At 56.8% G+C, this 12,007-nt stretch overlaps 1 protein-coding gene across 1 annotated transcript; it reads right to left on the bottom strand.

The window, feature by feature from the left end:
* Positions 1–396: 396 nt before the first annotated feature.
* Positions 397–11,133, bottom strand: H6PD (hexose-6-phosphate dehydrogenase/glucose 1-dehydrogenase). Its single transcript, XM_040084755.2, has 7 exons — positions 11,102–11,133; positions 10,411–10,523; positions 9,016–9,171; positions 7,174–7,829; positions 5,971–6,088; positions 4,181–4,450; positions 397–3,529 (listed from the first exon to the last, which is right to left on the bottom strand). The coding sequence occupies exons 4-7, from the start codon at positions 7,798–7,800 to the stop codon at positions 2,172–2,174; spliced, it is 2,373 nt and encodes a 790-aa protein (XP_039940689.1). The 5' UTR covers positions 7,801–7,829; positions 9,016–9,171; positions 10,411–10,523; positions 11,102–11,133; the 3' UTR covers positions 397–2,171.
* Between the last annotated feature and the right edge of the window lie 874 nt (positions 11,134–12,007).

Genomic DNA, 12,007 nt, shown 5'->3' with positions numbered 1-12,007 from the left:
TGAGAAAAGCAAAGCATGAGAAAAGTGCCGGCACCTGCTTTAAGAACCGAGCCGGCCGTGTCCGTGCACAGGCTCCAGCAGCAGCCCGGGCTGTTCGTGCGCCAGGAGATGCCACAGCAAGGGAGGAAAATCAGGGAGAATGTGGCGGGGTCTGGGGGAGCAGCACCCAGCACAGCACGGGCTGAGTCCACCTCCTCACCTTAAAAGGGCCTGGGCCGCTCCTTGCCGTGAAAAGTCCTGCCCTCGTCTGGATGAGACACAAAAAAAACCCCAAAACCCCAGTGAACATTTAATGCTGCAGCGACACTGCCCACTTTGCACAGCTAAAACCCTAAAACTTCACTCAGCAGGAGGACAGGGAAAGACCAGCCATCTCTGGAAGAAATTAAAAGATACTTCTTGTTAAAAAAACTATTTATTTTTTATAAATATAATTCTTCATTCATTAAACGACATGAAAAGAATCACAAAACTTTACTCATGGAAAAAAAAAAAAGATTTTACAATTTCATTTATAAAACTTGAAGTGAAAAATGAGTTATTTCCAGTGTTAGTTTTCTGTAAAACATATACCATTGAATTGTAGGAATGCACTTGACATTAAAAAAAAAAAAAAATTATATCAATAATCACTCTTGGGAGAAACAGACTGTAAGAACTTACTCCATGGAGCTGCCTTTGCAAAGAAAGGTTAATACAAGCTCTCAAGAAGGTGCACACCTTCTATTAATAACTTTCACAAAATAAAAATAGCCCTGCTTCCTTGGCCTACAGCCCAGTGGATTGCTACCATTCCTCCTCATTGGATTTGTTGCTCATTTAACCCTTCCTTCCATCCAGTCTCTCTTTCCAGTCATAAATTTTCTGTATTCAAAAATATTTGGTTTTCATTTAGCAAATTCTAAGTATTAAAGAGTTTAAGAGGAATTGTCTGTGTGAAAAAAAATACACTTCTGAAAAATCCCCCAAACAACCCAGATATCTCCATTCACCAAGGAAAATGTGGAAACTTTTAATGGATTTTAATAAAATCCATGGACTTCACAAATAAACCCTATTTTCAGCTGCAAAGAACAGTAGCTTCCTGGGAAAAACAAAACAAAACCAAACCACTTTATTTAAAAGTGCAAATAAACCTCTCAGTGTTTATTTCAAGAGGTGCAAAACTAAGAAAACTCCAATGCCACCGTCACCTGTAAAACAGGAATAATCTCTGTAATTCATAACAGTAGAGTTACTCTCTCGAAGGTCAGATTGTCATTAAAACTTGTTCCCTCACACCAAACACTAAAGAACTGGAATGAAGTTAACGTGGACATTTTTGTTTAAAAAGAAGAGATTTCTTTGCTAGCCAAACCCAACAGTTCCTCTGAGCACCAAGCTTTTCCCTCAGTAACCACGGCACTGCTGGCGAACAGCAGCTCTGTGAGCTGCCACCCTCCTCACCCTGTCCCCATCATTTTAACAGCCCCAAAAGCAGTTTGCCTTCCTTCCCCTCCCCTGCTATCAGCCATCCCCTAAGGAGTGCAGCCAATTTCTGCTGGCAGGCTCAGCCCCTGCTGCTGGGCACTTTGCAGAGGCTCAGGGCTGCAGGGAGCTCACAGATCAGCGCCAGCATTCAGGGGCCACCTGCCCCAGAGCCAGAGAGTGTCTGTGCTCCCAGGGGAGCCCGGCTCACACCAGGATGGGCTGCAGGGACAAGGTTCCACATCCATGTGCACACCACCAGCACATCCCTGAGACAACACCTCTGGCCCAGCCAGACCAAGCAGGGCAGGGGATGAATGGGTTACTATTGTCTTTCAGCCTGAGAATTACATAAAATTTAAAAGCATTTGGCAGGCAGTTGATTTAACAGGTCACGAGTAGCGCCTGTGAGGTAGTTACATGCCAGTAAGCACAAAGGCCTGACAAGAAAACTGAGGCACTTCAAGGTGAAGACTTTGTCCAAAGTCTCAGTCAGAACCCAGAGCAGAGCCAGAAACGCTGCACTGGGCTCCTGGCTCCTCCCGAGCCCCACACACTGAGCCCAGCTCTCTCCAGGCTCAAATGGCAGAGGTGCTGCAGGCCACGGATCTCCCAGAGGCTGGACGGAGCTGCTGCTGGCAACACAGGAGCGTGGGCATTGCAGGAAAATCCAGGCTGGAGGGAGGAGGGCCACCGGGGAGGCATCACCCCAGCAGAGCCTCATAATCCACGTACCAGACCAGCTGGCCAGAGCTGGGGTTGACACCCGAAATCGGCCACTTCTTGGGCTCGTGGCCCACTCTGCTGAGCAGGGTGGTGATGTCGTGCTTGCCCTTGCCCAGAACCAGCACAAACACCTGCCTGGCCCTGTTGATGAGGGGCAGGCTGAGGCTCATCCTCTGGTGAGGCTTGACGGGGCTCTCGGTCAGCACCACGGTGGCAGCCCCTTCCAGGCCGTTCTCGGAGCCGGGGAAGAGCGAGGCCGTGTGCCCGTCCGCGCCCACCCCCAGCAGCACCAGGTCAAAGCTGGCGTTGGCCACCAGGGCCACGATGTCCTTGGCGTAGAGCTCGGCGCCGCCGTCCTCCTCCACGCACAGGCGCCGGTTGAGGTGCACGGGCATGGGGTGGATGTTGAAGTAGGGCAGCCTGACGTGCTGCAGGAGGTGCCTGTGCAGCCCCTGGAAGTTGGACTCGCCGTCGGTCAGGGGCACGCAGCGCTCGTCCACCAGCCACACGTGGGTGCGCTGCCAGGGGAAGCCGAAGTGGTGCCTGGCCAGGCGCTGGAACAGCCCCGCGGGGCTGGAGCCGCCCGACACGGCCAGGTGGAACTGCCCCGAGCGAGCCACGCTGCTCACTGCCGCCTGCTCCACGTGCGACGCCAGCTGCGAGATCAGCTCCTCGGCCCACCCCGAGACCAGGGGACTCTGCCGAAACTTGGACTGGACTGCCCTGAAGTCGCTCGGCGTCTGCCCGCCGGGGCTCAGCAGCTCTGCCGGCTCTGCCAGGGTGAACGCCACTCCCCCAGCCACCATCTCAAAGTCCAGCAGGTGCTGGTTCTCCACGCCCCCGGGGTACAGGCGCGGCGGCCGGCGGGACGTGCTGTCCAGCAGCGGCGTCCAGAAAGCCCAGGAGGCCAGCAGGCTCTCCGTGGTGATGAAGAAATCCTTCCTGCCGTGGTAGATGTTGGAGATGAGGACAGAATACGCTTCTCTCTCTTTCACGGGGATGTACGTGTAGAAATCCGACAGTGGCTGTCCGAAGATGTGCAGATCTGAGCGAGCCTCCGCTTCCTTCCAGCTGTCTTTGGGCATGACAGGCTGGAAGAGGTTCCTGCTCACCAGCACCGCGGGGGCGCGGAGCGCGCCGTGCCCGAAGTAGAAGATGATCTGCTTGGGTTTACACTGGCTGTGCCCCGCGTCCCTCAGCGTGCTGCTCTGGGGGCAGTAGGCCCTGTTCCTGAAGAGGACCCGGGCGTAGCCCACACGCTCATCCAGAGCCTTCCCGGAGGTGAGGAGGAAGGGAACGCCGTCCCAGCGCAGGCTGCCGCTGTGGATCAGCACCCCTGCAACGGCACACACCACCGCAAACTCAGCTGCACGTTCCACCTGTCCTCATCAGCCTCCTCGGCTCCTCTGGGAGCCACTGTGTCTCTAGCTCCACCTTCAGCCCTTCCATGACTTCACTGCCCACCCAGACCTCCATGATCTTCACGGTCCCTTCCCACCCAGGCCATCCTATGATTCTCACTCTCTCCAGCTCCCCTGCTGTGCTCCCTCCCAGCTATCTCACTTGTTCAACCTCCTTTCATCCTGCAGGAAACCACTTTCTGAGCATGAACATCATTTAGACAATACCCTCCATGCTCCCAGCATGCCTAGAGACGTGGTTCACCCATCACAGAGAACAAAGCTTTACCCCCAGCCGCAGAGAGCAACTCCACTTTATGAAAAGGCAAAGGAGTTTACAGGCCACTTCTAAAAACAATGCAGAGATTCTGTAATGACGGGTCTCAGCTTCTACACTCCCCATTCCCTGGATCTTTGGTTAACTGACACAACAACAGCATTACCTTGTCCATGTCAGTAATGCCTGGACACATCCCTGGAGCAGTGAGCTCCAGAGCCATGGAGCTGTACTGCATGCAAGGCCTCACATCTCCTGCTCTCCCCAGCTCTGACTGCTCCCCTCGCCAGGGCCCAGCCCCAACTCTCACCTGCAAAGGTTGGTGTGGTGCTGACGTAGCCCCGTGCCTCCTGCAGCTCCTCCTGCACCTGGCTGTTGTAGGCCTGGTACTGCCCCAGCACGGCACTGCTCCTCTCCAGGCCCCAGAGGGCCTGGAACGCCTGCAGCTTGTGCTGCACCACCTCCTGGGCACTGCTGACGTTGGCAGGGAGCTCCATGATGAGGAACATGAGGGCCTCGGTGAGGTGGTTCTGCAGCACGTCCCGGATGACCCCGTACTCCTCGTAGAAGCTGGTGCGGCCTGGGCACAGCGAGGAGGCAAAATGCTGCTCAGGTGACACGGTTCCCTTGTCTGCATCTTAACCTGGGTGCCAGGGACAGCAAAGCTCCGAGCTCCTCTCCTCCCCACCCTGCAATTAACCTGAAGCAATCAAGCTCAGGGAAGCTGTGGGTGTCCTGTCACGGGATGTGTTCAAGGTCTGGTTGGACAGAGCTTTGGGCAACCTGTCCTAGTGAAAGTTGTCACTGCTTGTGGCAGGACTAGATGGTTTTCCCGTCCTCAGAAGGCTCTGGCTGAGCCACGCCCTTGGGAGACAGTTTCATGCACAGAGCCACGCTTCCCATTCCCTGCCTGGCTTCTCATGCAGGTGGGAACAGGACATGCAGTGGGAGAAGGACAGGGCACTTGTGCAGCAACTCTAGGCTGTGTCACAGCAGCAGGCTGCAGCACGACCACAGGCTGCCCCTACTGACTGATAATTTATCTCCCCCGCTCTAATCCAAAGGCACATTCAGTAATGGAATCAATGCTGCAGACTTGCTGGGAGCCAGGCTGCCAGCTGAAGCTGCACAGGGGAGAAAAGCCATCAAATGACAAATGACAAAGTTGTTCAGGGAGGGGAGGGCACAGGAGCAGCCGGGGCTGTGCACAGACAACGCTGCTCTCCCTAAATCTCTGCAGCGCACCCCTCTCCCACAAACAGGCTCAGGGTGAGCCCTGGGCTGCCAAACCAAAGATCAGCACTCCAAGTTTGATAAAATTGCATTAACTGAGTCTGTGGTGGCAGAGGGAGGGAGACAAAGGGAGTGGGGAAGCAATCCCGATGGTGCAGAAGCCAGGGCACCTGGCGTGCCCAGAAGTGCTGCGGGCGCAGCCCAGCCCGGGAGCTTTGTGCTGAGCACTGCAGAGGGGATGCTGCAGCATTGCAGGGAGGCAGTGCAGCCTGTCCTTCAGCAGGAGACCCACGCTGCCACCCTGGGCTGGGACCGTCCCTCTGCAGTGCTCTTCCTACGACACAGAGGCGGGGAAAGGAACAGGCAGACAAACCCAGACTGACCCAGGGACCAGAAACATCCAGGCAGGAGACGCAGGAGATGCAGGAGCACCTCCCAAAGAACGGCACAAAGGCACCCTCGGGGCGAGCCTGGCGTCTGACAGGACAGCAACACAAAAGGGCCGTTGTTACAACAACACATTGCTGCGCTGAGCTGAAGCCTGCATCAATTCCAAATCTAGAGCTGTTTACCAACAACTGGGATAGAAGGGTCAGCAGTGCCCCCAGAGCTCTGCAGCAGAAAAGGTGGGGGCTCTGCCCCTGCTCCCAGATGAATGGCAAATGGAATTTCTTCTTAGAGGCAGCGACGCTACCTGGAAGTGAGCCAGTCTCAGCGTAGGACAGCCCCTCTCTGCTTCCAGGGAGCAACACACCATTCACCTGTTCCTTTTTTATTTCTGTACCAGCACCACCTCAAGGGCCACCTCCCCACCATTAAGGAGTTCTCACTCACTCACCCTGCACTCTGCACACTCGCCTCACCAACCTTTAGCATCCACAGTCTCCTTCAAGACAACCTCCACTCTCTCCACGTGATGTCGGTTCCAAATCGGGTCCAGAAACTGTCGGTTCTGATCCCGAAAAGGCAGGATATGGGCCACAGCCTGTGAGGGGAGAAGTTGAAAGACCCAATAAAAACTCAGCAGACTCCCACAGTGCCTCTGCCTCACTGCCCCATCCAGCAGACAGGCAGCAGAGCAGAGTGGGTCAGAGAAGAGGAAAGCAGCAGGAGCCTGCAGTGATGCACAGCAGGGTCCCCAGTGACTGTCCAGAGCAGACATTAAAGGTCTTTCCGAGGCATTTTGAGGTTTCGTGTGAAAAGGCTGAACTACAAACTGCAGAGAACTCCATTTATATCTGTCAGAGGACAAAGGGCTGAGTCAGACCATCCTGGGACTAAGGTAAGGCTCCAAAGTGCTGAAATACATCAGTTCAGGGGCTTACACCACTAAAGCCATCTGCTCTTTGGGGGAGACAAACCCCTCAAACAAAACACAAGAAATCCCCCCTCTTAGTGGAGATGCTCTCCTTGCAGCTGGACACGCAGCTTCTGAGTAAAACCCGGCCACACTGCCATGGCTGGAACAGGCTGTTTTAAAGTCTCACATTCCAGAGGAACAAGGATGGCGTGTCCTTGAACACATTCCCCCTGGGACAGTGCAGCTCCACATCCTGAGCTGTACCTGCAGCAGACAATCCTTCCAGCCCGGAGTGCAGCACAGGGCAGGAAGAAACCTTCCCCTAAGCATCCCACAGAAATGACATCCCATCAGCTCCGTATCATATCAAATGAAGGAGTGCTTCCAGAAGCCAGGGCAGAGCAGAGAGGCCTGTGTGTAATGAGATGTGGAGCTGTGAGAGGACAGGTGCCGCTTACTCAGCGAAACCAAAGCCCTGACCTTGGGGAGGAGGCCAGAGGAGCTCTGCATCTCTGCTCCAGGCACAGAGCCCAGCCCTGCAGGAGGGACCCTCATCACCCCAACAGGAGCAAGCCCTGCTTTGGTCTGCACATTTCCTCTGCTCTCCCAGAGGATGGACAGCAGCACAGGACAGAAAAACAGGACAGGATTGCAGGAGGCTCTGCATGGATTTGGGAGGGGAACAATGCTCTCAGCAGACATGGAACTGACCATCACGGGTCTCGCAGGCACTGAGCCCCTCAGGCTGGCCGGGGCTGCGCACTGCTCACCTGCTTGCCCAGGTAATGGTCCACCCGGTACATCTCCTCCTCCCTGAAGAAGCCTGCCAGCTGTGCAGCCAGCTGCTGGGCCGAGTCCAGGTCGTGGCCAAAGGGCTTCTCCAGCACCACGCGCAGCCAGGCTCCGGCGGGGGGCCGGCAGCTGCTGTTGATGTGCCGCGCGATCTCCGTGTAGGCAAACGGCGGCACCGAGAAGTAGAAGATCCTCCCGGCCTCCCGCAGCCCCTCCTGCCCAAGCAGGGTCTCGATCTCTCTGTTCAGAGCCGTGTAGTTTTCGGCAGTCTTTAGCTGGTGGTACTGGCTCAGCTTCAGGAACTGGTCTTTGAGCACAGCACACCTGTCGGGAGCCTCGCCGGGGGGACAGGACAGCCTCTTCAGCACGTCGAACATCAGCCTCTGCCCCGGCTCCAGTGCCGCCAGGGCGGCCCCGTGGAATGTGAAGCTGTGGCCACTGCTCACTTGGTCCATGTAGAGCTGGAACAGACCCTGCCACAAATACTTCTTGGCCAAATCACCTGTGGCTCCCAGCAAGATCACAGAGATGTGGCCCTGGGATGCTCCAGCTGGGGATGGGAGGGCTCCCACGAACAACACCGTGCACAGCACCCTTCCCAGCATCGTGGGGAGGAGAGGCAGAGCCAGGAACACTAGAGTCAGGAATAAAAACCCAGATCAATCCACGCTGCGGCACTGAAAAACACAGCACAAGGTACCTGCTTTCCCCAGAAGGGCCAGGGGCTTCTGCCTGGATCCTCCACCCAACAGCCTCTCCTCCCCTCCCTGGTCTGAAGCAAGGCAGTAATTTGGGCTCTTGACAAGCCTGCAGCCTCCTTCTGCACACCACAAGTGGAAGGCAGTGTGTGCTGAAGGTCTTTGGGCAGCTCATGCGCTGTTCCCACAGCGGAGGGGGTGTCACAGGGAAACTGAAACCCACTTTTATCCAAACCTCAGAGCGGGCCACAAAGGAGCACACGTGCCTGCACACTGAGCACACGTGCCTGCACACTGAATCCTGCTTCCAACGTCCTGGTTGGGACTTTGCTCAAACAGTGCTGGGCTGCCTTGGCATGGCTTCATGTCAATATTGTCAGAGCAGCTCAGGGACAAACACGACCACTGGCACTCCCAGGCTCTTCTTCTTTCACATAAGGGCGCCTGTGCACCACCACTGAACTGGGTTCTACTGGGAGACTGGTGTGATAAAACAACTCTGGGGAAGAATTTCAGTCCACAGACTGATGTGAGCCAGACTAGATGCTGCCTCATGGTGCCTGTGTCTGTGGCCAGATGATAACCTGGGTTTGTGTTCTGCCTCCTGCAACCTCCTCCGCTCAACAGCAGGTCCTGTCCTGGCCTTCTCCACCCAGTGCCCACCCAAAGCACTGCAGCCAGGCCAAAAAGTCCCTCCGCTCACACTTATTTATACAAAACAAAGTTGTTTTTAAGAGAAAAGACACATTTGGCACCCACACTGAGACGCACAGCAATGACTTTGCATCTCAAGAGATGTAATGTCACTGAAGAGAGGTTTAGTCACTCCTGCATGGGTGACTAAACCACTGTGCTGCTCTCATTACATCAGGCATCATTTCAGCAGCTCTCACACTGGACATCTCCTTCCCTTCATTTCATTTTCTGAAGCTGCGTTTAGTTGGACCAGAGCCTTCACAGCACAGCACAGCACAGAGCGTTATTTAGTTCTTTATAAACTTTGAGCTCTGGTTAATAAATTATGATAACTAAATAGTTCCAAGGAACATCTGGATATCTCTCCCTGCCTGTAGCTTCAACTGGTCTGTGGAAATCTTGTGTTTCTCCCTCCAGCAGACTCACCCGGAACACAGGAGCTTTAGAGACCACGGTGACAAAAGTAGCTGGGGATTTCTCTCCTGCACAGCCTCTCCCAGTGCCGATGTCGCTCCTCCTGTGACTGGGTGTCTCTGATCAGTGGCCAGGCGTGCAGGACAGATAAGGCAGGCTGCTCCCTTCCTGGAAAACAGCAGGAAAGACCCAATTACAACAGAGAAAAACAAAATGTGCCTGAGCCAGCAGTGACCCAGCGATGTCCCAGCACACCCCCGCTCACCGTCCTGCCCCACTAGCTGCGCTGAAGCCTTTGGCTGCTGTTTGTGAGCAGGTAAAACACAGGCATGAGTGGTAATTCCTGCTCCCAGACAGCTACAACAAGGTGTAATGCAGACTGCAAGTTTAACTCCAGCCCTCTGGCGTGGCTGTCTCCCCTCCCTCCCTTCTTCCCTCGCTGTTTGAACTCCATGGACTCACTGAAGGAATCCAGCCAGCAGCACTGGCAGCTGCAAAGGGGCACTGCTGAGGTTTTGCCTGCAGAATAAATGCCCTTCCCCTGCTGTGGAGTTATAATGCACACATGACAAAGTTTCTCAGTGCAGTAAAGGGTATTTACACTTCTTGAGCAACCTTTGTTCCAGGAAGCAGAGGCACTGACACCCTGCCTGCTGCACCCTGGCAGCCCCTGCGGGGAGCAGGCACCCAGCGAGCAGTGGGAAGGGTCCGGGTGGGCCATGCTGCTCCAGACCCACGGAAAAGAGGGAATTAGCCAGGGAACTTCAGGGCAGATTCTGCCACAGTCACGTGTCTTCCCAAACCAGCAGAAAGCCAGTTTCACAACCCTCCCAATTGCAAAATATTGAGCTGCACTGCACAGAATAAGCCCAGCAAACCCGGCATTGTTTATTTACTGCTTTCGTATCAGCTAATCACCACTGCCCGCATTAAAAAATAATACTCCAAAAATCCCACGACCAGCCAGGATAAAGTTACTCAGTCAGGCTTCAGGAAAAGACTCCTGGGCCTGATCCACACGAAACATGGAAGAGCTTGGCCCAGCAGTCAGGCCGTGCATCCCCTTGCACAGCTGCTGGAGCTCCTGTTTGACAAGAGCTCATTTCCGGTCTTCATGGAAAAAATGCAAAAGGTATTTTTTGTTACCACCGTATCCCCACTGCAAAATAATTACCAGATGCACAGCCAAAAGAGCCGGACTTTGGTGATCCTTGTGGGTCCCTCCCAGCTGAGGATATTCTATGATTCTGTGATAAATGCAGTACAGGTAACACATGAAGGAAACGGCTCTGAGAATCCCTGAGAGCTGGGGAAACCCTACTGGTCTTCTGTATTTGCAAACATCAGGGCAGGAATGACCTCACCATCAGCTTCTGGAAAAGTCCTACGCTTAATGAGGAGACTCACATTAAAAGCAAGCTGAGAGGTGCATCAGTTCGTGTTTGGCCCTTCTGGCTCTGACTCAGCCTCACTCCGTGTGTTCTGGCCCCAGCATCGTGACAGCAGCCGTCCCCCAAACCCTGGGAAAGCAGGACAGGGGGACCGTGAGGAAACCACCCCAGTGCGGGGGCGGCGCACGGAATCCGGGGGATGAGCTCACGGCGACGGGGACGAGCTCACTGTGACGGGGACGAGCCCCGTGGGACAGCGGCTGTCGCAGCCCCCGAGCACCGAGAGGGACCCGGCCCCGGCGCTGGAGCTCCCCCGGCCCCGGGAAGGCCGGGCCGGGCTGCGGCGGCCGCGGACACGGCGGGCTGAGGGGGCAGCGGGGCCGGGCCGGGAGCATCGCCCCTCCGTGCCGCATCCCTCCCGCGGAGCCCCGGCCGCACACGCCGTGCGGGAGCGGGGAGGCCGGAGCGCGGTGCCGGGCTGAGCCCCGGGCCGGACTGACCCCTCCCGGCCCCGGCTGACCCTCCCGATACGGACTGACCCCTCCCGGCCCCGGCTGACCCCTCCCGATACGGACTGACCCCTCCCGGCCCCGGCTGACCCCTCCCGATCCGCACTGACCCCTCCCGGCCCCGGCTGACCCTCCCGATACGGACTGACCCCTCCCGATCCGCACTGACCCCTCCCGGCCCCGCCGCCCCCCGCTCACCTCCCGCCCACCGCACCGCGCCGGCGGCGGCGGGCCCGACACAGCGCCCCGCCCGCCGCGCGCCCGCCCCGCCTCGCCCGGACTCTGTGGTTGGCGGCGGCTCGCGCCTGGCGCCGGCGCTCGGGAGGGAGGAAAAAAATCCGCAGGGCCGAGGGGACGCTGGGGACGCGGGGACACAGAATCCCCCCGGGGGGACGCGGGGACACAGAATCCCCCCGGGGGGACGCGGGGACACAGAATCCCCCCGGGGGGACGCGGGGACACAGAATCCCCCCCGGGGGGACGCGGGGACACAGAATCCCCCCGGGGGGACGCGGGGACACAGAATCCCCCCGGGGGGACGCGGGGACACAGAATCCCCCCGGGGGGACGCGGGGACACAGAATCCCCCCGGGGGGACGCGGATCCCGCCCGGACCCCGGCCAGCGCCGCGCTGGGAATGCGCCGGGAGCCCGCGCTCGCCCCCTCTGCGCGCCCGGGCGCTGCATCCGCCGTGTCCGCGGGCGTGGGGCTGTGCGGCGTTCTCCTCTCGCCTCTTCGGGCTGGAAATGTTCGGGATGCACCATGGCAGCAAAACCTTCACCGAAAGCACGGCTTTGGTAGCCTCCAAGGCCCGGTGTGATGTGGCACGATCGACCCGGCCGAGGGCAGGGGGCTGGAACAAGATGAGCTTTCATCATCCCTCCAACCCCAACCATGCCTTGAGTCTGTGATTCACGCCAAAAGAAAAAGTATCTGCTCTCCCCGGCTGACTGGCTGCTCTAAATTTACACCTGTATGTGTGGGTATATTTGTCTGCAGCCCTTGCATTACTCTGTGTCCTGAAATGACTCTGGCATCCCCCTGCTAACCACACGTGTGCATCCGCAGCTCCAGTCCTGTGTTCCCTAAACAAAGGAATTGCCT

Source organism: Hirundo rustica, chromosome 22 (genome assembly GCF_015227805.2).
Source record: "Hirundo rustica isolate bHirRus1 chromosome 22, bHirRus1.pri.v3, whole genome shotgun sequence".
NCBI classification, from domain to species: Eukaryota; Metazoa; Chordata; class Aves; order Passeriformes; family Hirundinidae; genus Hirundo; species Hirundo rustica.
The sequence above is the reverse complement of the archived record's forward strand: the minus strand, read 5'-3'. Positions and strand labels throughout refer to the sequence as shown.

Excerpts from the sequence above, each read along its gene's own strand:
- H6PD (XM_040084755.2), bottom strand. The coding sequence starts at position 7,800 with ATGCTGGGAAGGGTGCTGTGCACGGTGTTGTTCGTGGGAGCCCTCCCA. Across the intron at positions 6,089-7,173 it reads ACCATTACCTGGGCAAGCAG|GCTGTGGCCCATATCCTGCC; the intron begins GTGAGCAGTGCG and ends CTCCCCTCACAG. Across the intron at positions 4,451-5,970 it reads GGAGACTGTGGATGCTAAAG|GCCGCACCAGCTTCTACGAG; the intron begins GTTGGTGAGGCG and ends CGCTGTGCCCAG.